The sequence below is a fragment of the Eumetopias jubatus genome, unplaced genomic scaffold (assembly GCF_037043125.1).
Source record: "Eumetopias jubatus isolate StellerSeaLion01/CBP00866 unplaced genomic scaffold, mEumJub1_p1.0 scaffold_1, whole genome shotgun sequence".
NCBI lineage: Eukaryota > Metazoa > Chordata > Mammalia > Carnivora > Otariidae > Eumetopias > Eumetopias jubatus.
Genome location: NW_028274807.1, coordinates 177,871,434 through 177,897,764, shown reverse-complemented (window position 1 = coordinate 177,897,764; position 26,331 = coordinate 177,871,434). Strand labels below are relative to the sequence as shown.

The window sequence follows — 26,331 nt, the reverse complement described above, 5'->3', positions numbered from 1 at the left end:
AATCTGCCCCTTTTACCAAAAAAGGAGATCTACCTAATGAAAAAGATGGAGAACCTAATATATGTGCATACATAAAGCACCCTAAGTGATTAATATTTCTTTTCCTTTTAAGCTCCTTGGTCTACAGTCCAACACATAACTGTCTTACAGATTCTTACATGTCTAATATTTTTAGAGAAGCAAGCAACATTTCCAAGTGCAGAAAGAACCACTTAAAAATATGTTATCACCAGAATTCCTAACTCAAAATGTTGTTATAATCATTTAATCCAGTGTAGCAAACATATTGTAAGCCAAATCTTAATTTTTTTTTATAACATTTAAATGAAATGGATTGATAGCCCACAATTTCTTGAGCTGAACTGGGCTGTTTTGTTAGATGCACTATGAAATGGTTATTTGCTGAAACTTTCCAGAAGCAGAAAATATACTGAAACGTGAACACTCTGATAGACACATTTCAAAGTGTTTGGACATCTGGAACGCCTTTTGATACAATTGTCTATTAGATTCACTTACCTCCAGGAGTTCTGAAATGGACAAAATCGTTTCTGGGATTTGGTGCTTGATACAATTTGATCTGGGTGGATCTAGTAGAAGCAAAAGAATGCCTCCCAAAAACCTGGGAACAATTTTGTTAACTTGGCGAAGAGTTGTGATGTCTGACAAGACAGCCTTTTCAATCTTGAGTTCACCCACTGAACACACACATATTGAGAGTTTACAGTGTACATCAATCTACTGCCCAGAACAGCCCTGAAGAAGATGGACATGCTCCCTCCTGGGGAGACACAATAAAGAGCCCTTCTAATCACCCAGAGCTGTGATAAATGCCATGCAGGAGGAGTACCAAAGTGAACATCTCAGGGCCCCAGACCTGGTCTGGGAGATCACAGAGGGCTTTGTGGAGGTGGTGATGCTTGAGCTGGGAGGGAAAGGATGGAAAGTTTGTCTAGTGATAAGCCAACCCTAAGTGCTGACATATAGGCAGGAATTAGGAGGGGAGAGTTGGAAACCTTGCAGATTACCTAGTGACGGAAAGACTGTTGCAAGTAGAGAAAAGAGTGAGTGCAAAGGTTGGGGGGTGCAGGCAGAAAGGAGCTTTGGGGCATATTTATGGAACTGCCAGAGACCACTGAAGCTGGGAAGAGAGAATGAAGGGGGCAAGAATACAGGCAGACAGGTGGAGGCTGGCAGGATGCAGTGCACACTGGACCTTAGAGCCATGCAACAGAAACTGGAAGGCAAATGCAGGGTTTAAGAAGTTAAAGTGCTATCAGATTGACATTTCTAAGAGATGATTCCTGGTGCTAGGTAATTGCAGGGGAGGAGAAGGTATGTAGTGGGAGGAGTTGTGATCCAGGCAAGAGATGATGGTGGCCGAGACCAAGACTGATTTTGTTCCCCAGGTGACATCCGGCAGTATCTGGAGACATCTGTGACTGTCACAACTTGGCAAGTACTACTGGCATCTAGTAGGCAGAGGCCAGGGATGCTGCTAAACATCCCATAAAAAAAGGAACATTCCCACCCCCGCCACAACACACACACAAGAATTATCACGCCCAAAATGTTAATAGGTGGAGTTGGAAAACCTTGGTTTGGACCACGGTGATCATTTGATGGGGATGGAGAGCAGCAAATAGATTCAAGAAGTGTTTTGGAGGTAAAAAATCAACAAGAGTTAATGATGTGCTGGATGTAGAAGTAAAAGAGCAGGAGGGATCAAGGACAAGGCTCCGGTTTTTCAACATTTCCAAGAAAAGTTATGTTCGCAAGTTTCCCTCCCTTTCTCAGAAAGCCAGAGAAGTCTGCTGTGAAATGCTTTTGCTCTTCCAATCAGGTGGGCCAGTCAGGGTGGGAAAACAGGCGGGCAGCAAAACTCAACTTCCTCAAGCATCCCATCACCAAGTCCGCCGTAGCCCAGATGTGGTTTCTTACTGGTTAAAGACGCCTGTCAGACCATGGTTACCTAGGCAGTCTGGGTTCTAGAACTTCACCCTGTTCTTTCTTAAAAGGAGGAAACGAATACATGTTTGACTACATCTATACGTGAATCCAAACTCTCCGTGCATCTGAGTTGAGTAGCGACTCAGCGTGACAGGCAGACCAGCATCACCTGGGAGCTTGTGAGAAATGTAGACTCTCACGCCCCATGACAGGCAGACCAGCATCACCTGGGAGCTTGTGAGAAATGCAAACTACAGGCCAGCTGTAATGGATTGACATCTCTAGGAGTAAGCCTCAGGAATCTTGTGTTTTAACAAATTCTCTGGGTGATTCTGATCATAGGGAGGTTTGAGAAGCACAGCCCTGGCACCCCTTATAGAACAGGAGACACAGTACCTATCTTTGAGGTAGAGCACAAACCCTCAGTACTCAACTAGTGTCAAAAAGCTGAAAGTTAAGATAATTTAAATAATGCCAGATCATTTTATGAAATAAAGTCTAGGCCTTGAAGGGCTGGTACTGAAAACCTTCTGAGTGTTTCTTAGCTTCAGCTTCTAACAGAGAGATAAACATGAGAACTTATTATTTAAAAAAAAAAGTGTTGTGCTTGAGAGTTTCCAAGCAATATAAATCCTTCTGCCTTTTGGAAGAGAATAAACAGTACCCAGCAGGAGCAGAGAGTCAGCCCAATGAAATAAACAAGTTCTTAAACAGCTCGCAGTGGGAGAGGTTTTTCTGGTGATGCAGGAACAGCAAAAGCTTTCAGCAAGGGCCATGGAGGGTTAACTTCAGGGCAAGAGGCACAAGCTTCCCTCAGGCCTCCGCTGAGGCCAGCAGGGTCTAAAGCCAGAGAAAGGCACTCTCAGCAGACTACAGGCCAGGCCATTCTTGGCTGTCCTTGAGGCTAGCGCTGAGGTGCCCAGAATTCCGAGGAGGGCTCCAACTCCAGAAGGGAACTCTCTCTGTAAGCTCAAAAAGCAACATCTTGTCCCTAAGCTTAATACCCTTGATTATCCTACCCTCTCACCCTACACAGCTTCAAAAACATCCACAGTTCAGATTCAAGTATCATATTTTTTATTCTGAGAGAGGGTTTACCCAAACACTCCAGAAAGAAAACAGAAAGGCAAGAAGAAATAATAAACTAGCTTAACAATAAATGATGTATAAACTCTGGGGTAGTGAATGGCTTATTTATAAATAAGTGTCACTTAAAACTACGCAGGAAGCCCACGTGACAGCATAAACAAGAGAAACTCAGGAACTCCTTTGCCCCAAACCCGGCGCCTGCTGGAAGACCAAGCTCTGCCCTCTGTTTTGGTGACTCACAGGCTCACACCAGTCTTTTGTACGCCTGTGCGGTCCTGGGTGAGGCTCCAAGTTGTAAATATTTGCCCTTCACCCAGAGCTGGCCAGCTGCTGAGACTGCAGCTGACAGGCCAGGGGGCCAGGATGAGGGGGGTGGGGAGTGGGCAGACGGAAAACTTGCAGGCCTGGTGTGCTCATATGGAAGGGGGGTTGGGAGAGGGCAGGGAGAGGCAAAGCAGATACAGGCCCCTGGGGGCCCCTCAGGCACACATGTTCTCCTCTGATGCAGCCATATGGAACAGTCAACCACAGAGTGGCACCATGCCCCTCCGGCGTTTGTCTAAAGTGTGGTCTTTGCAATCAGGGAAACCCTGGTTCTCAGCAGGCGATTTTGCACACACCCACACACACCTCAGCCCCAGAGAACACTTGATAATATTTGGAGACATTTTTAGTTGTCACATCTTGGGAGGGGGGATGGGAGTGCTACTGGTATCTACAGGTAGAAGCCAGAGATGCTGCTAAACACCGTTCAATCTAGAAGAGAGTCTGCTACAACAAATAATGGGGTGCAAAATGTCGATATATCCCAAGGTTGGTAACTCTGATGTAGAAACTGAATCTCCACTCTGTCCCCTGAGTCACAGTATGACTCTGGACCAGTTCTATGACCACTCTGAGCCTGCCTCCTCCATCTCAAAGGATTAAATAGATAATGCCTGTAAAGTGCTTCCCACATTTGCTGGCACATAATAAACACTCAAAAAAAAAAATGGTACTCATGGTTACACTGAGAGGCAACACAATAGTGCTTAAGACCTGGGGCTGGTAAGGTGTCTGGGCAGCTCAGTCGGTTAAGCATTGACCTCCGGCTCAGGTCATGATCCCAGGGTCCCGGAATAGAGCCCCAAGGTCTGTTCCCAGCTCAGCAGGGAGTCTGCTTCTCCCTCTCTGCTTGTGTTCTCGCTCGGTCACTCTCTCACTCTCTCAAATAAATAAATAAAATCTTAAAAAAAAAAAAAAAGACCTGGGGTTGGAGAGACCGGGACATGGGGGTTCAGAACGCAACTCTGGCACCGAAGAGCTAGGACTCAGGCACCACTGAACCTCACTAGAGCTTGGTTTTTTCATCTACAAATGAGAAGCATCACACCTGCTTCAAGTGATTAAGAAGAAAACAACTGAGAAGTATTTAGCATAAGGCCTAGAGGAAAGTAAGCCTTCACTAGCTGTAGTCATTATAATTACACCAACAACCAGCACAAGGGGATGGCTCAGGGGGAGATGTTAAAGATAATTGCAGGCAACATTTGTTGAGCCTTGGTCAAACACAGTGCCAGGTCTTAACATATTCTCCCCCTGAAGGCTGACAACTACCTATTCTACTTTTAGGGAAAGGAGGCACCTGGAGGTTAAGCCACACAGTCACCAGCTGGCTAACAAAAAGCCTAAATTCTAAGACAGTTCCAATTCCAGAGGACTTACTCTCAATTATTACTTTATGTTCGGTGGCGCTTCCTTCTTTTCTGGAATGCCCATCCCCGGATGAACACCACAGCCGGTGTCAGGCTGTGTTTTACCCCTATGTCACATCTCTAGGGACCAGTTTCTAACTTTGGAGAGGCTAAGCAGCTTGTTCAAGGTCAGCCAGCTAGCTGGCAGCAAAGCCCGCGTCTGAATCCAGCTTTCACTCCAGGGGCCTGCCTTTTGGCAGCCTTCTGAACTTATTCAGAACTGTGTGTTTCGTTTACTCTTTCTGGAATTCCTGAGGACGCATGGATATAGTTCACCCTGTGTGTCAGTAGCTCATCCTGGGCGCCACGTGTATAAGGGAACTTTTCAACCTTAACAGAGGTTAAGCAACTTCCACAACATCACCTAGCTGATCTGAGCAGCAAAGCCTTTGGACACAGTTCTGACTTTGGAGCTGCGCTCGTTCTTACTCCACGCTGAATGTGGGTTCCTTTCAGTCTTTCCAGACCCCTGGAAGCTCTGCTGTAGCTACATTTCACCCTGCGTATGGAATCCTTAGGGACCATAGTTTCCAAGCTTAAACTGCTTCAACGACCTGCTCGTGGTGATACAACTGGTAAGCAGTGGAGGAAGGAGGAGGCAAGGATGCTCCTGGGAAGTTCCAGGCATCCCGGTGCCCCAAGGGACCGGGAGGCGCCCTGGGTACCTAAGGGGGCCGGCGGGGGGTCGGGTCTGGCGGCGGGCGCCTACCTTGCCGCCGGGCGGCGCGGCCACGCAGCGGCTGAGCGAGTCGAGACGCGCGCTGTACTCGGTGAACTTCTTTTGGTAGCGCAGGGCGGTCATCTGCAGCTCCAGCTGCGCCGCGGCCAGTTGCGCCACCAGCGACTTCTCGCGCTTGCCCGCGCGCAACGCCTCCTTCTTGAGCGCCTTGTGCAGCGCGCCCAGGCGGGCCTGCAGCGCCGCGTTGTGCGCCCGCAGGGCCCGCGCGCAGCAGTGGCCGCCCGCGCGCTGCTCGCCGTGCGTCAGGGGCAGCCCGCAGCCCTCTTGGCAGCGGCCCACCGGCCGCGCGTCGCACGCGTCGCGCATGTGCGCCTCCACGTCGCGCCGCAGCAGCACCTGGCCGCAGCCCGCGTGGCGGCACCGCGCGGGCGCGAAGTCGCAGCGCTCAAGGTGCTCGGGCAGCTGCTGCAGCTTGACCACCCGGCTGCAGCCGCGCGCCGCGTGCGCGCACTTGATGTCCAACTTGAGGATGAGGCGCTTGAGCGGCAGGACGTGGTTGAGCTCCTTGGCCGACAGGCGACCGCGGCAGCGCGCCGGGCAGCTGCCCTCCTGCACCACCCAAGGTAACACGCAGCCGGCGCAGAAGACGTGGCCGCACGGCGTGGTCAGCGGGTCCTCCAAGACCTTGTGGCACAGTGCGCACTTCAGGTCCGGGTCCACGTCGCCGTCGAAGCGGTCCAGCTCGAAGCCCATGGTGGCGGCCGGGGCCCGGGGTCGCCGCCGGGCGGCCGGCCGCCCCCTCCCTCCCTGCGAGGCAGCCCAGACACGCCGGCTGCGCCGCCCGCTCGCTCGCTCGCTCTCCCCGGACTGAGCCTAATTGCTCCAGACTTCCTCGGAAAATGCCCGAGGAACAGGACTCCTCCAGCCGTATATGCGCGAGCGCGTGCGCACGCACATCCTGCCTCGGCTGCCTGCCGCCCGCCCCCTGCAACAAGGAGGAAGCCGGGAGGCAGAGGAGGATGGGGAGACCCAGAGGCTCGCCGAGCGGACTGGCCCGCCCAGGACGCCAGCCTGAGCCCTTCTCCCCGGCGACTGCTCTCTTGAAGTTTTCGCTGTGAGATACCCACACAAGCCGAGAAAAGCTCACTAAGTTTGGAGCTGAGGCTGCTGCAGTCGCCCAGACAAGCTCTCCTGGAGCCCCTTCCGGGACAGATAGCGACTTTTTATTCCCCGCCCCCTCCCCCTCTTTTCTTGGCTGATTGCCGAGAACGAAAAAATATTTTGAGGCCCGCTATCTCAGCACTTACGGTCTTTATTTATTTCATTCCGGGGAAAGTTAGCCTGAAGAACGCTCCAGCAACTACAGTTCCGACCAGAGGTTCGGCGGACCCCAGGGTTTGGCCGGCTAAGGTTTCCAGAACCCGAGGGCAAATCTACAGGGGCGAATTGCGGGGACGAGGGCTGCTCGTAGGCTGTCGGGTTGGGAAAGGCTGGATGGAGTGCTGGCTCCGTTCACTTAATACTTCTGAAGTGTCCGCGCTTCTAAATCGGTCCCTGCTGTGAGAGAGTATTAACGCCATTTAAAAATTATTTTTACTGCATTACAAAATAAGTAACGCTGGTTCTACAACGTTAAAAATCTCACAAGTATAGATCTTAGAGAAGTTCCCTATTACCCACCCCGCCACCCCCGCAATCATGTGAACTGTGTTCCTTCAGTAATGTTTTGATTTTTCCTTTGTGTATACTTTGTTATATTTCCATTTTCCAATAGGGGAACCTCAAGCTAGGAGAAGGCAAAAAAAAAATTGTCCTGTAAGATCTCCTACAGCAGTGTTTCTCAAATTTTAATGTGGATGTGGATTCTGATCCAGTAGGTCTGGGGCGGGACCTGAGAATCGCTGTGTTAAAAGAGCTTCCAAAAGAGGCTGATGCCTCTGGTCCGTGTACCTCCACTTGATTGGAAAGTGGCCCTCCAAGAATCTGGACTTTTTTTCTTTCACTTTGGGGCAGCTTTTCAAGCAATGTAGTGAGTCTTGTAATTTTCAGCAATACTTCTGTGTGTTGAAGGAATACTTAGGGATCCCAGTTTAGATGATAAATACATAGCATCATACATGGATTTGGTGATTTTTTTTTTCTCCCAAGGCTGTAGACATTGCTAAAAAAAAAAAAATGCAGTTAGCACTGGTAAGAGAGAAATCAAGCTATGGAATTCTCATTTGGACTCTGCTGCCAGTTTCTGAATAGTGAAGTGAAAATTTGGATCTCTGGGTTTAGTGTGGCTCTGAGGTCTAGAAAGCGAGATTACAGCATCCATTTTGTCTAATTGCTTTTACTTCTCTCCTTTATCTGGCTGCTAAAGCCCCGTGACCTTCACTATTTAACTGGTTCACCAGAGTGAAAGGATTGCCTTGATGTCCACAGGATTACTTGTTTTGAACTGACCTTTAAAAAGTTGTCACTGACTACTAGATTTTTCAGTGCATTATTGAGGTCACTGGACAGTGTTCTTAAATCAGTGTTGGTGGCATTTGTTGTCTTTGTGGTAGAGGCTTTCTTTTCATTGCTTTAATCAATTAATGCATTTCTTTGATAGTACGTGGGGTGGAATATAATTGGCCTTTGTTCAGATAAGCATGTGCCAGGAATTCTCCATCAGTATATTTATTAAGCGGCTCACAGGTTCTCAGATAATGAGTAAGAAACACATTCTTTCAACAAAGGTGTGTGGGCTTGTCAGTTTCACAGGGTGGGCTAGTGTCAACAGGGGGATAATCTTCAAACCAAACTGGTTTTGAGAAACAGGGAAAGCTCATCATACACCATAAATGGGAAATGAGTGCTTGCTTTGGGTGTCAGCTTCTTTTAGGAGCCACCCACCACCACCTCTGCGAGGGCAGCAGACAGAGAGGTGGTTGATGAAATGCTACAGTGGAGGCCACAGAGAAGCTATAGTAATGTGGATCAGCCTCTTTAGGCAAAAGCAAAGGCTATCAGAGCCACTCCTCATTGGTTAATTTTAGAATAAAAAATATTGAAGGTCAGAAAAAAAAGAACAAGACAACCAAGCCTCCTAGAATGTCAGAGTTGTCAGGTCATGTATATTATTTAGTGGCTACATTTAACAGGGGGACTAAGAACAAGAAAGGTTAAAAAAAAAAAAGTACAGTGAATGGCAAGGTTTCTCCACCTTGGCTTTAATGATAGTGAAATAATTCTTTTTGGTGGTGGCTTGTTCTGTGCATGGTAGGATGTTCAGCAGCATCTCTGGTTACTATCCAGTAGGTGCCAGTGGCAGCCTCAGCCCCACCCCCCAGTTGTGACAACCAGATATCACCAATGTCCCCTGGGGGCAAAATTGCCCTAGATTTAGAACCACTGGTTTGGGGCTACCTTTCATTAATTGCTAAAGTCAGGCAAGTTCTAGCAGCCCACATCCTCCGCTGACTGTAGAATGACCTAGTGAGTGCAGCACAGTGAGAGAGGGGTGTTAAATTGGGAAGTTGAGACAGCACACTCATAAACATGAATACACACTGTTGGAAGGTGAATATTTGGCACCCGTCTGGTGGCCCTCTGAGAAGAGTAGCTAGTTTTTCTGACATGGATTGATTCTTAGTCAACAGTCACAGAAGCAGCTGAGTGTTTATAAGCAGATGATTCCTTGGGGACGGGTGGATTGGTGCCTTTGCAAACGCTTCTTATGGCATCCACCATCTCTGCCCTAACCCTTTCCTTCTATAGTCTAATTCGGCACTTTCTAACCAAAAGTGATCCCAAGCCTAATGGAAATGCTATGTTCACCCTCACTCTCATTTTAAATTTTGTTCTGATTGTCTTTTCTATCATATTTAATCAGAAGATGATAATGTCTGCCCTTTTTTGAGCTGGTACTCCAGGCCAAGCATTGTGCTCACTACGTGACCTTCGTTTTTCTCATTTATCCTCACAGCCCATCACAAACATGTGTCTTTAGCTACAGTTTACAGATGAAGAAACCGAGGTTTACAGAGATTATGTAAGTTATCAAAATAGCAGTCAAGAACATAGACAGGATTCCAGAACGCTCACATTAATCTCTGTGAGCATTATGCTGCCTCCTGCAGAACCCCTAACTCCTCGGGAGTTACTACCCTTACAAATGATGTAGAAAATCACTCCATGCCCCCAACATTCCTCACCTCCTTCTTCCCCTATCAACCCTTAGCTTCCCCAGGCTTTAAATAATTTGTGGGTTCAGTACTAGAGAAAGCACTGGAACAGGGGTGAACCAAATGGGCAATGTTGCCTTACTGAGCCCTTATTCCGGGGTGCAGAGGCAAGTATCAATACACAGATACCATACTGACTTAATAATGAGATGATGGAAGTTCTCTACAGCAGTGCTGATCAAAGTGTGGTCAGAGGCATGGACATCACCTGGATGCTTGCTGGAAATACACGATCTCAGGCTTCATCCTGGATGTACTGCATGAGAATCTGCATTTTAACAGTATCCCCACTGTTTACACTCGAAGTGTGAGAAGCACTGGTATAAAGACTGTACAATAAGCTAATGTGCTGGAGAGAAATTAGAGGCACCCCTTCTAAATAAGGAAGCCTGATGAGAGAAAATGTGAGTTGTTGCTTAAAAGACAGAATGAGCCCTCCAGGCAGAAGCAACAGAGAGCATAGAGGTCCAGAGGGAGTCAAGCAGTTGGTTGCTTTAAATTAGATGGAGCTTGCCTAGAACTTAAAACAGGGTGAGAACGGGGAAGAATAGAATCAAGTAAGGGTAAAGAAATAAAGAAATGGGTAGGATCCAAATATCCAGGGCTGGCAGGGCACACAGATTAAAGGGTTTGAAATGGCATTGAGAGTACTGGGTGGCACGGAGAGGTTTTGGGCAGCAGAGGGGTACAGCCTGATCAATGTCCAGTCTCTCCCTCCCCTGTTCTATTCTCGAGCAGGGCCACCGTGTCCACATTCTCCCACGTGTTTCACACTTAGTGGAGACTTAACTGTTGAACAAACTGCTCCCTCTTGCTGCTCCATGTAAGTTCCTGCTTCTAAAATCCTAAGTACAGACCGCTGCTGCTGTATAAGCTATCTGTATCACAGTGTGTGTTAAATAGGCTTCTGTGGCCTATCATCATTTAGAAATTGTTCCCACAACAAAATCTGTTCTGAATTCTGAACAACCAGCTCCCGCATGGAGAGCTGGATCACTATCTGGTTGTGAATTGAGTGGCTTTTATACAGACAAGGTGTGTGTGTGGGGGGGAGGGGGACAAGTGTGATTCCAGACTTGTGACATTGTAGACATTTGGAGCTAGAAGAGAGCTCCTCTTTTATCCCACAGATACTGATCCATTATCCACTTTTATCCCACAGATACTGATCCACTATCATGTAGAGAGCGTAGATGACACAAGACCCAGCTCTTACCTTAGAGAGTTCACAGGGTCTCCAAGTTTGCCAGCTGAATGAAATCACCAGCAATTTTCATTCGAAAACAATGTATCAGGTATTTATCCAGCCCAAAGTACTCATTATAAAGTGAGGAAATGAAAGCTCAAAGAAATTAGATGACTTTTTAAATACTTATTTAAATAAAATAAATAACATGTGATGAAACATATTATAGTCGCAGACGCCCGGTTACTTGCTACCCAGTACAGCAGAGAAAGGATTGGACCAAGTGTCAGGAGATGAGTGTTTCACTGGATCACTGAGTAACTTTAGGTAAAATCTGTGATTTTATATAAATGTGGATGTGTACGTATATGCAATTCAATTTGGGTAAGCAAACTCCAAATTTTCTAAGATCTAACACTAAAGAATGTTTTCCTTACTCTTGCCCTGGTATAGATATCCATGTGGTCATTAGGGTCCAGGGTCCTTCCATCTACTGGCTTTGCCCTACTTCAAGCCCTGTCCTCAGACCTGCCCCATTCAGTGGATGGGAAGAAAAGAAGGAAAGATTGCCCACCCACATTCTAGCAACTGTAATTCAGTCACAGGGCCACACTAATAGTAAGGGATTCAGGGAAATGTGGTCTAGGTGTGTTCTCAGGTAGAAGAAAAATTAGGTTTTGTGTGCATGTAGCCAATCTATACATGTATGTCTGTGTATATATATGCATAAATACATATGTGTATACATATACATATATACAGGAGAAAAAAAGATTAAGTTTAGCTGAAGAAAATAGAACGTCAGAATAACCATAAAGTCTACAGGCAATAAATTTCTTTGTCCCTCAAATAAAAAAGTATGATCCATAGTTAGTAGCACAAGGCTGATACCATGACTTCCAAGTCATCAAGGACTTAGGATTCTTTAGTAATTCCTGGTCTACCATCAGCAGGGCCGGCCCTCTCTGCTCACTTCATGGACCACGATGTTCACTGTAGAGCCCAACCAGTCCAAGAAGAAAAATGAAGGAAAGTGGGGTAGACCAAAAATTACCCCTCCTAATTTAGCCTTCTTTAGGATCTTTCTGGGAAGCCTGTCCAAGTACTTTTTCTTACATCTCAGCAACGACCCCTACATGTAAAGAAGACTTATGAAATAAAGTCTTTTATGAGGGCACATTGCTTCCTGGTATATATTACAGGGTCTTAACATGAGATATCATTTCACATCCACTAGGATGGCTAATGTCAAAAAGACAGACGATAACAAGTGTAGACAAAGGTATGGAGAAATTGGAACCCTCATACATTGCTGTGGTTTTGTAAAATGGGACAGCCACTTTAGAAAGTAGTTTGGCAGTTATTCAGAATATTAAGCAATGGATGACCAGATGACCCAGCAGTTCCACACCTAGGTACATAATCAAGAGAACTGAAAACATAAACTTGCATGTGAATGTTCATGGCAGCATTATTCGTGAGAGTCATAAAGTTTAAACAACCCAAATATCCACCGGTCGATGAATGTGTAAGCAAAATTCGTATATCCACATAGTAGAATATCAGTCACCATAAAAAGGAACAAAGTACTGATTCATGCTATAACATGGGTTGACATTGAAAACATTATTCTGAGTGAAAGAAGCCAAACACAAATGGCTACATATTGTGTGATTCCATTTATAGAGAACTTATAGAGAGACAGATTAGTGCTTGTCAGAAGCTGAGAGGTGGAGAAATGGGATGGGTATGGGATTTCTTTTTGAGGTGATGAAAGTGTTCTAAAATTAATCATACAGATGGTTATGTAACTGTGAATGTACTAAAAGCCACTGAATTGTACACTTTAAAAGGGTGAATTTCCTGGTATGTGAAGTGTAGCTCATATACTGAATTCAATAAAGCTGTCTTAAAAATACAAAAATATTAATAGGGATCTGTTGATAAGGAAGAAGGGAATGATGGATATTAGATACATAGCATTCTGCATGTGTCTATATACACGCATAAGCATTTTTTCAAAATTATATCTATTAAAGTATCTATATTTAAAAACTATTTTCTATTTTCTCATCCATACCAAAAGCTGTATTTTAAAAAATTATTGATTGGAATTGCATTAGAACTCTTTTTACCTTCAAGTTCCTGAAACTCAATTCAAAGTGACTCAGGCATTTAAAAAGAAAAAAAAAAAAAGACAAGTACACATCATTGAAAAGTCCAGGAGGTAAAAATGGCTTCAGGAATAGCTGAATCCAGGCGCTCACATGAATGTATTAAGAATCTACTCTGCGGGACACCTGGGTGACTCAGTCGGTTAAGCGTCTGCCTTCAGCTCAGGTCACGACCCCAGGGTCCTGGGATCGAGTCCCACATCAGGCTCCCTGCTCCGTGGAAGTCTGCTTCCCCCTCTACTTATGTTCTCTCTGTCAAATAATAAATAAAATCTTAAAAAAAAAAAAAGAATCTACTCTGCTTTCCCCTGGACTGGCTTCCTCCTTAGGCAGATTCTCCTCACATGATTAGACTGATAACCCCTGCAGCCCAGGTTTGCCTGTCAACACCAGCAGAGAGAGCATTCTTTTTCTTATAGTTCCAATACATTTCCAAGGCATGACACTCGTCCTGCCGTGGGTCCTCTGTCTATTCCTGAACCAGGGAGTGGGGACAACCCAGACCACAAGAAATGAAGGTAGGGGAGGTAGCGATATTGGCATGGCAAAAAATATATGCCCATGATAGCCTTATTATAGGAGTCATCACTCTTCCTGGGGGTAGCAGGGACAAAGTATTGCCTGTAAAATATATACGCCCATTGTCTTGGAATGAATTTCAAAAACACCAGTTAGCCTCCCTCATGCTTATCAGTTACACACCCTGCCTTGCAGCAGTCACCTATGAAGGGAAAACAAATACACCTAAGGCCATTTAATATTTTTAATAAATTCAGAATGACTTCATGTAACAATGGACCCTCTCCCTCCAGCTAAATCACATGAAGGTACAGTTTCTAAAGTCAACTTTGAACTTTTATAAAGTTGAAAAGATGCCTGTCATGTTGATCAGTGCTGGATATCCCCAAGACCTAGGACAGTGTTTGGCTCACATTGGACACTCACAAAACATGGTGATTGGCTATGTAACTTATCCAAATATTTACTGGTTCAAAAACCCTTTTCAGGTCTCTAAGACCTCAGAGACCCTTGATTATTCCTAAGGGGAAAAGAAAAGGATGTGATCTGAACAGTGAGTCCTCTGAGCACATGGAATCCCCATTAAAAATAAGATGGCTCAGTCGTCACAGGTTTATGGGAAGGTAAAAAAAAATCATAAAAGGAAATATTCATAAATAAAAACCAGAACCCTAGCACTGGTTTCACTAATAAATAGGACATTTTTAATTCAGAAAATCTGCCTTTCCAGTATTTAAGTTTCACTTTGCAGTGTGTTCTTTAAAATAAGCAAGATCTTGGGCGCCTGAGTGGTTCAGTCAGTTAAGTGTCTGCCTTCAGCTCAGGTCATGATCCCAGGGTCCTGGGATCGAACCCCGCATCGGGCTCCCTGCTCAGCAGGAAGCCTGCTTCTCCCTCTCCCACTCCCCCTGCTTGTGTTCCCTCTCTTGCTGTGTCTCTCTCTATCAAATAAATAAATAAAATCTTAAAAAAAAAAATAAGCAAGCTCTTTAACCTCCCTGCAGGTCAGGCCTGTGATCTAGGAACTCATTAGTTGTAATTTTTCTCCTGGCACCTTCTCCATCACTCTCATTTACTCCGTCTGTAAAATTATGATAATAATAATCTGTGCTCACCTAACATATGGTAATAATTGCTAATTAACTAATTTTTATATGTAGAAACCCCTGAAGACTTTACACAGGTGCTAAGTTATTATTTTGGGCTGGGGGAGGGAAGATAGGACTTTCTGTTTGCAAATATGATGGCTCACACTCTAATGCTGCCCACCCCACAGGGATGCAATATTATAAAACTGCTTTTGTGTACCACCCACTGTTGATAGATTTGACAAGCAAACCCTGCAGTATGATATCACTTTCTCTTGTCACCTTGGGCCTCAAATAGCCAGAGTTGTGCTCATTGTTTCATCTATGGGGGGCCTTTTTATAGCAAAATATAACCACTTGAGCACTGGCATCAACTAAGCTCAAAAGATGTAGAGTTGCAACTCTCAGACTAGTGATTTCCAGAATGTACCCCCTGCCCCCCATCTAATGTAGAACACACAATTGCTTTTCAGGTAAATACTATTTGATTATATTTAAAAAGAGAGTTGCCCCCCCCCCAAAAAAAGAGAGAGTTGCCCATCGTTTAGAGTTTTTTTTTTTTCCTTGCCTTTCCTTTTTATCATTTTTTTACAACAAAAGAATAATCTTTTCATCTGCGAGGGCTTCAGGCAGAACATTTTTGAGATGTCAGCCAACCAAGAGAAATGTGACATTACCATTCTTTGAAATCGTGTCCTGAAACTGTGGTTTTGGTACCCAGATAACCAGGCACTTGGCAATGAAAAAGCTAAAACAAAACATTACTGAAAATAGTCCTACAATGGTATGGTGTTTCTAGGATAATCGTTTGTTATATTTTAACAAACAAAAGTCACTTAAACCTTTCATTCTATTTTCATGGCTGCACAGGAACAGACATGAAACATTTCACAAAGTTGGCCATGAGCTGCTGGCTACAGGGGCAAAAAGCAATCATGGAAAAAACTTCAGCAATGGTAACATTTTTCTATACAGGTAAAATGGAAAATGTGTCCACATGCTGGCATACTCTCTGTAATTTTGGCAAATAGCACACTCCATCTTGACAGAATACACAGAGCCTTAGAAGTTGAATCCAAAAAGATGAAAGAACTCAGACGACAGTGAGTCAGTTTGTCATTGGTGGGAATCTCTGCAGTAACTTATAATTTATCCATGGGTTGTGTAAGCTTGAAGATGAAGATAAAGCTGCAGTCGGAGAGCTCGGAGAGAGCTCGCTTGTACTGGTGTTCTTCCTATTCCAGAACTACAAAGTTTCTGATGGTTCTTAAAACTGTAGGAGATAAGTGAAAGTGTGTTTCGAACTTCTGTAATACATGCTTTGTGTGTTATTTCCAGAAGGGCCGTAATTGACTAGCAAAGACAGGAACTACCTAGTTTGTGAATGAAATTGTGGGTGATGGTCTAAGAATTGCACACAACTCCAGATAGAGTAGCCCCCCCCTTATCTGAGGGGTGTGCACTCCAAGACCTCTCCTCACCGCCCCCCTAGGGATGCCTGAAACCAAGGCTGGTACTGAACCCTATATATAAACTATGTTTTTTTCCTATACATACAGACCTATGATAAAGTTTAATTTATAAATTAAGGCACAGTTATGGGGCACCTGGGTGGCTCAGTCAGTTAAGCATCTGCCTTCGGCTCAGGTCATGATCCCAGGGTCCTAGGATCGAGCCCCCCATCAGGCTCCCTGCTCAGCGGGGAGCCTGCTTCTCCCTCTCCCTCTGCCTGCCGTTCTGCCTATCTGTGCTATCTCTCTGTCAAATAAATAAATGGAATCTTTAAAAAAATAAATCAGGCACAGTTAGAGATTAACACTAATAATAAAATAGAACAATGATAACAATATATTGTAGTAAAAGTTATGGGAATGTGGTCTCTGTCTCCCTCAAAATATCGTCTTATACTCTCCCTTCTTATAATGATGTGAGAGGATGAAACGCCTACGTGATGACATGCAGTGAGGTGAGTGATGTAGGCGTTGTGACGTAGTGTCAGGCTACCACTGACCTGACTATGCATGGGAAGGAGGATCATCGGCTTCCATGACCACTCTTGACCCTGAGTAACAGAAACCGCAGAAGGCGAAACTGCAGGTAAGCGAGGAAGACTAGCGTTGTCACAAAAACTTAGGAGCGCCTTTTGGGAAAAGTCACAAGAAGATCACATGGCACCCATTAAATGAGAATGGTACATTTTCTTCTTCATGCCGAAATCCCCCACAGAGGGACTTCTGACCTTTTTGTTTTGCGGCAGTTGATAAAAATGTATTGAATTAAATAATATATATGTATAAATTTAACAGTCATGCTAACCCTAAGTCAGTGAATAACACCATTCTACTCAGTAGAGAGAATTTCATCAAAGAAACAATACATGTGATTGTGCTCCATATTGGGGCTTGGCAAGCTTTTTTCTCTAAAGAACCAGATAGTCAGGACTCCTGGGTGGCTCAGTCATTTAAGCGTCTGCCTTTGGCTCAGGTCAGGATCCCAGGGTCCTGAGATCGAGCCCCACATCGGGCTCCCTGCTCTGCGGGGCGTCTGCTTCTCCCTCTCCCCTTCCCCTGCTTGTGCTCTCTCTCTCTCTCTCTCTGACAAATAAATAAAATCTTAAAAAAAGAAAAAGAACCAGATAGTAAATATCTGTGGTGCTGTTGGCCATGTCATCTCTGTCACAACTCTTCAGCTGTAACTGTATTGCACAAAGGCAGCTGAAGAAAATATGTAAATGAATGGCTCTGATTCTATTCCAGTAAAACTCTATTTTCAAAAGGCCCATGGGCCTTAGTTTGCCTACCGCTCTCATATGTGAATGCACTGCCATTTGGGCCGGACAAAATCAGCTCAACTCGAACCCGTTAGGACCTTCAGGGTAAGATAAACTGGTATGGACTTTGTAATAAATAGATGTTCAATTAATGTTGATATTTGGAACAAAGGGGACAGTAGAGTATCATAAACTTGACAGTCAGAAAAACCTACGTTCATATTTTGGTTCTATCACTTACTGACTCTATGACCTCTGCTAGTCACTCACCTCAGTTCCTTCTCTGTGAAAGGGAGATGTTATTACTGCCTGTTTCACAGGGTTGATGTAGATGAAGTGGCACACCGTTTAAATCAGGAAGCCTATGGAAAGCGCTTGGCACAGTGCCAAGCATCTACTGAGCTAAACGACATTAAGACTGAATTAATGACCGTAAGGACAGTAAGCATTCTAGTGGACTGGAATTGCCCAGGCCTCTTAAAGCTATCACCTACAAACTGGGCCCAGGTTCTCTGCCCTAGATCCCTGGAACGCAAGGATCCTAATGCGTTTGTACACAGACCATGGGTTTGGGGTGATAGATGGAGTAATACTTAAAAGCAGTTTGCTGACACACTTCACCAGAAAGGGGTTAGAGGAGAAAGAGGTTGTATCAGAGCTACATATGAATCACCTCTGTCTTGGAGTTACTTATTATTCTGTGAATTAGCCACGTGGTCCCAATAACAATTAGTGATCCAAAAAAAAACCAATGACCATCAGAAGAATGTGGGGTCCTCTCTCTTTAGAAAAAAATGGTGCCAACAGTCATTAAGGCAATTCCTTAAAAGGGAATTATTCGAGGCATTGCCTTTCAAGGATAAATGTGTCCACGATGCTAAGTGCAAAAACCAAAGGATCTTTGCCAGATCCCTATAACTGAGATTTCCAGTGAAGATGCCCTCATTACTGGGAACCCATTTCAAATAAACCAGGGAGATATTTTTTCATCTGCTGTTTCAGGGATTTGAGGCAGAAACTAGAGAGCTATTTAATTGAAGAAATCGTAAGGTCAGACATGTCTTATTCTCACCTCTATATCCGAAGATGGAGCACAGTCCCTGGTATACAGTAGATGCTCAATAAATGCCCATGACACCGTCGACCAACAGAAGAGAAGGTGCTGTGGCTTTCTCAGACTTCCGATGGCACAGACACACAGTTCTGGAGCGTTGTACTCTTCCAAGCCCTTGGGCTGCACTGTGGGGCATATTGGAGACAGTAACCGATTGCATCATATTATATGCTTGGCATAATTATACTGTAGGCTTTTGTCTCCTTTGGTGCCAGTCAGTCTCAAAACACATGCTGCTTCCTCGCTTTGCTTATGTAAAGCGCTAGGGTTGCCCACTCATTACAATTGGGATTTGTGAACTCTTGTGTCCACATTCTGAGTCACGCCAGCCCAGAGGCTCATGCTTGGGAGACCCGGGATGGCTTTTCCCCAGAGAAGAAGTTCAACAATGGGCATTTGAGTCCTAGAAGAAAAAGAGGAAAGTGGCAGACACGGGCTGGCTGGGGCTAAATCTGATGGAAAATGGTGATCAAGTTTGCTTTAGATTTTTTAAAAAAGGAATTATCAAGCTGCTTTTTTCTCAATTTTAAAAAGGGAGTTTGATCTGTAGGGAGCTATAGAGTCTCCCCTCTAAATCTCTTTCCCATCCATTCACTTTGTCTTTGCCACCATCTTCATCCCAGCCACCCTCTCCCCTACCTGGATGACGGCAGTATTTTCCAAAGTTGTCTCTCTACATCCCACCATGCTCCTTTCCATTTCCACATTGCTACCAGAGTGCTCTTTTTAAAATGGAAAAATGGCTCTGAACCACTGCTGCTTATAACCATTCAACAGTTTCCTGTGTCTTTTAAGAGAAGACTTGTAACCCTACACTTCACTTCTCAGGCTGGGCATGATCTCACCCTGCCTCTCTTGCCAGCCTCATTTTGTGCTTCTCTCTTAGTTCTGTACTTCAGCAATTGAAGACATTGCCAATTGTCCCCTGGTATCCGTTCTCCCTGGTGTTTAAAAACAAAAAACAAAACAAAACAAAACAAAAACCTGAATTTCCCCAGGGCCCATGACTACCCAGCCAAGAACTACATTTCTAGTCTTTCTGAGTTCTGGACAATAGAACACAAGAAGAAGTGAGGTTGTCCCTCAAAAGGAAATAAGATTGCCTCCATATCTCCTCCTCCTACTGGTTGGCATGCAGGCTAAGCACGTAAGACCAGGGGAGGGTCCAAAGTATATCCCACAGGCCAAACCCAGCCTATCAATAGTATGTCAATAAAGTTAGATTGGAACATAGCCACATCAATTGACTTAGGCATTGTCTATGGCTGCTTTCATACCGCAATGTCAGAGTTGAGAAGTTGTGACAGAGGCCATTTGACTTGCAAAGACAAAATAGTGCCAGTCTGGTCCTTCACAGAGGAGTTTGCCAACCTGCGCCCTACAGGGACACAGAACAACAAGATAGAAGAGGCCTAGCTTCACGGCATTATAGAGCCGGTCACATCATCTGAACCAGTGCGTCTGGGCTGATAAACATAAAAAAATAAATCTGTCTTCTTTCAACCTTTGTATTAGGGCCTTCTGCTGAAGAGTCCTTCAAGCTGAGCATTATTGACATTTTGGGTAGGACAGTTCCTTGTTTTAGGATGCTGTGTTGGGCATTGTAGGGTGCTAAGCAGCATCCCCAGCGTCTACCCACTAGATGCCAGTAGCATTCACTCCCCACGTGTGACGGCTGTAACTATCTTCAGATGTTGCCAAATATCCATTGAGGGATAGAATTACTCCTGGCTGAGAAGCGCTGTATTAGAGCAACTTCATAAGTTATGCCAAGCATCTCTCTCTTCTTAAACCTTCCAGAACCTCTCCCCCACTGCTAGGGACTCACCCTCACTGTTCTCTCGAGCACAAATGTTCTGGCCCACTCCTCACATAGTTATCTCCTACTTCACTTTCATGTGTTCAGCTTCCCATCACTTTCTCAGGACCCTCCACTGAGCCTCCCACTAAATAATGCTCTGCTAGTGCCCTGTAGTTTTCCTAGGCAGCAATATTGTGCTTATTGATACACTGTTTACCATTCATAGACACATATAATAAATAAAGAAATGGTTGTTAACTGCCTTACTCCTGGGACGCTGTAATTTTGCAGGGAAACCAAGGAACTAGAATTGGTAGAGGAGGCAAACATAAGTCTTGCCATGGTCCTAACTGGGGGAACTGGGTCCATATTGCTGGTTATAGGATAAGCAAGAAGCAGCCAGGGAGAAATGGGGTCTCCTTACTTCCCAGCCCCAGAATTCCCATAAACCAAGGGACCTGCCTTCCTTCCATAGCAGCTAAAACATCTGCCAAAGTTAGTCTGTTTCTGTATTTCACAGCAACATATGGATTTGTACTTTGCCTTTGGTTTTGCAATCGCTTGCATGTTAACCCTGTACTTTGCGGTCTGCGAAGTTGTATGTGATATGATATATTCACGCTGCACTACACTCTTTTAAGTTAAAGATAATCCCTACAATCGCATCTTAAATTCACATCCAGAGAAATATGTGCCCCCTGCACTCTCCAGCCCCTCCAGTTGTCCGAGCTAAGAGACTAAACATTCAGAGAGATCTAGATGCTTCCTTAGCACAAGCCATTAAGAGAGATGAATGTGGTCTACTTAGTTCCTTTATATTTTTCTCTCTATTCAGTTAGAGTTTGTCTTCTTTCTCAATCCCACTCTTTAGACTTCTGCACCTTCAAAGCACCTTCAAATCTTTTTCTCAAGATCCTCAGCATTCTGGAAGTGAACCTATATACCGTTTGAAATAAAGGTACCCGCCTCGTCCTCTTGTAGTAGAACACACACTAGTGTGTGCACGCGTGTGTATAACAGTTGCAAGAAATATTTGACCACCATACCAAAAGAAATGCCTTTTGCGACAGATCTGGTCATAAGACTTAGTTCTACCAGTTATCAGGATGCCAAGATGTCTGTGAACAGCATATAATCTCTGAGCCTTGGTTTCCGCAGCTTTTAAATGGGTCTAGTACTGCTTACCTAAAGATGTGCTAGACTGAGGAACACAGTCCCTTGCACATAACAGGCATTCGATGAATATTAGCTGTTTCCATGATCCATTCCCTCAGTCTTTCCTAGAATCCCTAAGACAGGTCACAGACCTTCTTGAGATGACCAGCTGGTGCCGGGACAGACAGTGATTGTGCTCTGCTAACTAGATCATGTGGGACTTGACCACTTTACCTTGACCTAAACATGTGAGGGAGCCCCAGGCAGACAGCATAAGGGACAGAGTATCTTTCTAGGAGCGCACGAGGTGAGCAGCCCCCTCACTTGCACTTCTCTCATGCCTCACTGTGTGGAACCAAGCATCCACAAGCACATGTGTGCAAGTTCATGTCTGTGCTTCTATGCACCCCAAAATACCATCTGCACCCCGCCTCCCCGAACCTTTGTATCTTACTCAAGAAATCTTTAGGCTTACTCCTCTCTCTCTCCTCTCCCCTTCTCTGAAAGTTGTGTAGGGTCATGGATATATGGAGGGAAGGCATACATAATGGCTAAGAAAAACCTTGAAATAGGAGAGGGCAGGACAAATTGTGAATCACATCAGAGTGAGGATTGGCTGGGAAGACAGGAATAAGAACAAAGCATCACAATATCTCAAGATGTAAGTTATCAAATTAAGCAGAACTAAGCAGCCAGGCATTTTATCCTTAGTTGGATCATGATAATGATAACTGCCATTTACTTTGCATTTACTCGGTGACAAAAGTTAGGCAAAGAATGTACAGATTACTTTATCTAATCCTCATAACAACCCTCATGGGGTAGAGACTATTACCCCCATTTGATAGATGAGAAAATTGAGGCCCAGATTTGCCCAGGACTTCCTGTGGACCTGTGAATGACCAAGCAGAATTTGAAACTCCTGGGTGCTCGATGCCAGACCCTAACCTCACTGTGCTATAGAGTGAGGTCCTGGGGATCCCACACAGTAGGAAGGCTGAAGAATCTTGAGGTAGCTGATGCTAGCACCCACCCTGAACCCATTCTCCCCATCCACGCCATGACGATATGGCTTGGACATGGCTGCCCAGCCAGTTGTCCCCCTTGGAACAGTGCTTGCATTGAGATGTACCGTGTCACTACCATTCACGAATGCAGTGTGAGCGAAAGTGGCCTGTGTCACTTCAGAGCCAACATTTTTAAGAGGCGGGCATGCCTCCCCCACGTTCTTTTGTCCCCCTCCCTCTAGCTGGATTCACAAGGCAACAAACGCTGAAGGAGGACTGAACTTGGAGATGGAAGGAATCTGGGTCTCTCCATCACCACTTGGAACTGAGGGAAGCTGATGGGCAACACTCCCTTAGGACACTTTTGTAAGTAATAAATAAACTTGTATTGTGATTATGCCCTCATAATTTTTAGGGCTTCTTCCTTACCGTCATCATATTATCTGAACTCATACAACTTCTTTCTTTGCTTTAAACAACAAAAATCGCCCCTTGCTGGTCTAATGAGATAAAACAACAACAACAACAACAAAAAAAAACGAAGACCCCCCCCAATAGCACGAGTCAATGGAAAATGAATCACAGCTCCATAAAATAAACATCTCCATAATTTGGAGACAAAATTCATTCAAACATGACTTATTAGACATGATGATTATTTAAAACTGTTTTTCCTCCATCTTCTTCCCTTCAAATGAAGCAAACATGGTTCGATGGAGAAAATGCGAATGCACAACAGATGATGCTCATAATATTTCAAACTCTGAAAGGTGTTCTGATGATTAAATTATTTCAAACTAATAACAGGAGAAGAGAATGAAGTATTCACTGTAAAAAAAAAAAAATCATTAGCTTCTTTTTCCTTTGGCCTGGAATTGTTTCTCTCGTTTTCTTCAGTCACACTTTATTCAGTTGAGTGTCTGACTTTCTGAGCCAGCTTGTCTTTTATGAATTTTCCAGGTGGTTTGAAACCCAGAGTAATTAAGTGACTTCTGCAAGGTTACATACAAAGAGCTGCAGCCTCCGATCTGAAGCCTCCTTTTTCCACCTCTGGGCTTTCCTCCTCTGCATATACCGCCCCCCCCCAAACCTCCATGCAGGAAACCAAGCAGAGATGAGGTCTTTTTCTTGGGGAACTAGCACAAAAACCTCTTTTAACCTTAAAATTAACTTACTTACTTACCATTCCTAAGCTCTCGCATTTTCAAAGTTTGGGAATCCATCTTTGATGTGCCAATTCCTGAAAGCATAAAGATGAGCTCTCTTTGCTGAAGTTGGTGCCTGTGGAATATTCCCAGACACATGGAAATAAACTCACTGCTTCTCTTTCGGCTCTGTATTCTGTGCTTTAGTGGAGAAAGGGAAAGTGCATGGAATTAAAACGCAGACATGGCACCCAGTTACAGCCCCCTGTGGTTCTGGCTTTATGCTTTTGTATGACAGGCTCAGAAGAGAGACAATAACTAGTACATGAGCCTAATTACTCTGTGTGTACCACTTGCAAGCTGCAGTCTGGACCTGGGTTTGATTTAGTGCTTTTGAATAGAACAGAGAGAGGACGGTTAAGACTTATTACCTCAACTGTGGTTTCCAAGTTTCATATCCACACAGAGGCTGGGTCAGTCTCCATTTTTTGGAGCTACAAATATTTCACCTAGCCTCCTCACCCTTTCCTGCTAAGCTTACAAATGGGTCTGTGAGCTTTGTCTTATAAACTTATCCCTTACTGCAGTTACATTTAAAGGTTTCTTATTAGGGCCCGGGTCCCTGACCCTGATAGAATTCTCAGCCACTGGCCTTGGGGGCAAGGGAAAGCTGTAAAGGTGACCTTATACAATGTCATGTCACCCCGTTCCTTTTATACTCCTGAGACTGACCATTTCCTTAACAGTCACCCTCGTATCTCTGACTTCCCTTACATCTACCCACTTATAGCCTTACTTCGGAGGGTAGGAATTTGACCTTTTGATTTTTACCTCTTAATTTTGAGGTCATCCTTCAATGGCCCACCCTCAACCCTGCCCATGATTGCCTTTAGGGTTTGGCACATACGGCCACCCACTAAAGGTAAGTCAACTTTTAGGTTGATTGTCTGATGGGACAAATGGACATATCAGATGTCTATATGTAGTCAGTGCGTTTTGGAGACAGAAGCAATCTCTTAGCATGGCTGTTGCTTTTCCTGGTCCAGCACTGGCATCCTCTTCTGAAAGCGGCCCTCTGATTTTCCCTCTGAGGTGCTGCACACCCGCTGTTTTCGGGGCAACGTGTAATGCACATCTCTTGGATTCAGGGATGGGCATGGAACCCAGCCTGGCCAATCCACATATTCTGGGCATAGTGACTGGCAGAAGATGGACACCTGATCCAAGTGTCATAGACTGAATGTTTGTGTAGCCCCCCCCCGAAATTCATATATGTGATAGTTTTAGGACATAGGGTGTTTGGGAGGTAATTAGGTCATAAGGGCAGAGCCCCCATGTGTGGGATTGGTGCCATTATAAAAGAGGCCCCACAGAGCTCCCTTGCCCCTTCCACCATATGAGGTGATAGCAAAAGGATGGTCATCCAGGAAATGGGCCCTGGTCAGAAAACAAATCTGCCCATGCCATGATCTTGGACTTCCCAGTCTCCAGAAATGTGAGAAATCAATGTTGTTTATGGGTCACCCAATCTGTGGTATTTGTTGTAGGAGCCCAAATAGACTAGGACATTGAGGTGGTACAATCAGAAGAAATCCATTAATTTTTCTAGGATTATTGCAATGGGTACACTCTCTTTGGCCTGGGATGAAGCCAACATGGAGGAAAAGAGATCTAAGAAATAATGTGTGAGGGTGTCCTGGTGATGCATATGACCTCCTGGATCCATCTGTGCCTGAAAACATACTGATTCTTGCCCTTAAGCATGTTTGAACCAATAATTCCTTTTTTGCTTAATATAAGTTGAGCCAGCTTTCTATCATGGGTGACCAGGAGAGTTGAAAGTAAGTTAAAATAAGGCCAAAGTGACTATATCCAATGATTTGCAACATGTGAGCTATGGAGTTTTAAGTAATAAAAAGGCTAAGATGCACTGGGCTCCTTTCTTTAGTCTTTCTCTGTTGCCTCATTCACTCATAGGACTCGAAATCTCTTCTGCACGATGCTGTCCAGTTTCTCCTGGTGCCCCACACTACCCACCTTATTTCCTGGTGTACTTCCCATGATACTCAGAAACATCTCAAGTGTTCATTTCCAAAATCAAATTCTTGATTGCTCCTCCCAATCAATGATCTTTTCTTGATGGTCCTCACGTCAGTAAAGACCGTCATCATCTAGTCAGTTGTCCAAGCCAGAAACTGGAGACCCAGCTGTGCCTCCTCCTTCTTCCTCACCCACCGTGTTCAGGCCCATAGGACACCCTCTCTGTTCTACCTCTTAGATGAATCGCAAATCAGCAGACTTCTCTCCATCTCTGCTGCCCCCACTCCAGTTCAAGGGTCACCAGCTCTGTCCGGGGATACCAGAGCAACCTAAGTCTATTTTCTGATTCTTTCACAGTCATTTTCAAATCCCTGCTCTACACGACAGCCCTCACAAGTCGATTTAACTGTATCACACATACGCCTGCCTAAAACACTCCACTTCGTGTGAGACGCAGAACTAGCATCTCACCATCGGACCCCCACCTAATGTCCTTGCGTACCAACTCACTTATCACATACCCATCCCTACAAGGCTTTTTTTGCTTTCCTGGACACGGACTGGCCACTTCAGGGTAAGCTCCTGGTGATGCTCCTTCTACTAAGCTTGCTCACTCTTCCTCAGTTCTTCATATAACATTGACCTTTTTGTCTTGCAGTTCCTAGCC

General features: G+C 44.8%; 1 protein-coding gene across 1 annotated transcript in view; it reads right to left on the bottom strand.

Annotated features, from left to right (window-relative positions):
- PDZRN3 (PDZ domain containing ring finger 3) overlaps positions 1–6,204 on the bottom strand; it is a 240,091-nt gene extending 233,887 nt beyond the window's left edge. The window contains exon 1 of the mRNA XM_028101784.1: positions 5,482–6,204. Within this exon, the coding sequence (XP_027957585.1) occupies positions 5,482–6,204 (723 nt within the window). The remainder of the gene's footprint in view (positions 1–5,481) is intronic.
- Between the last annotated feature and the right edge of the window lie 20,127 nt (positions 6,205–26,331).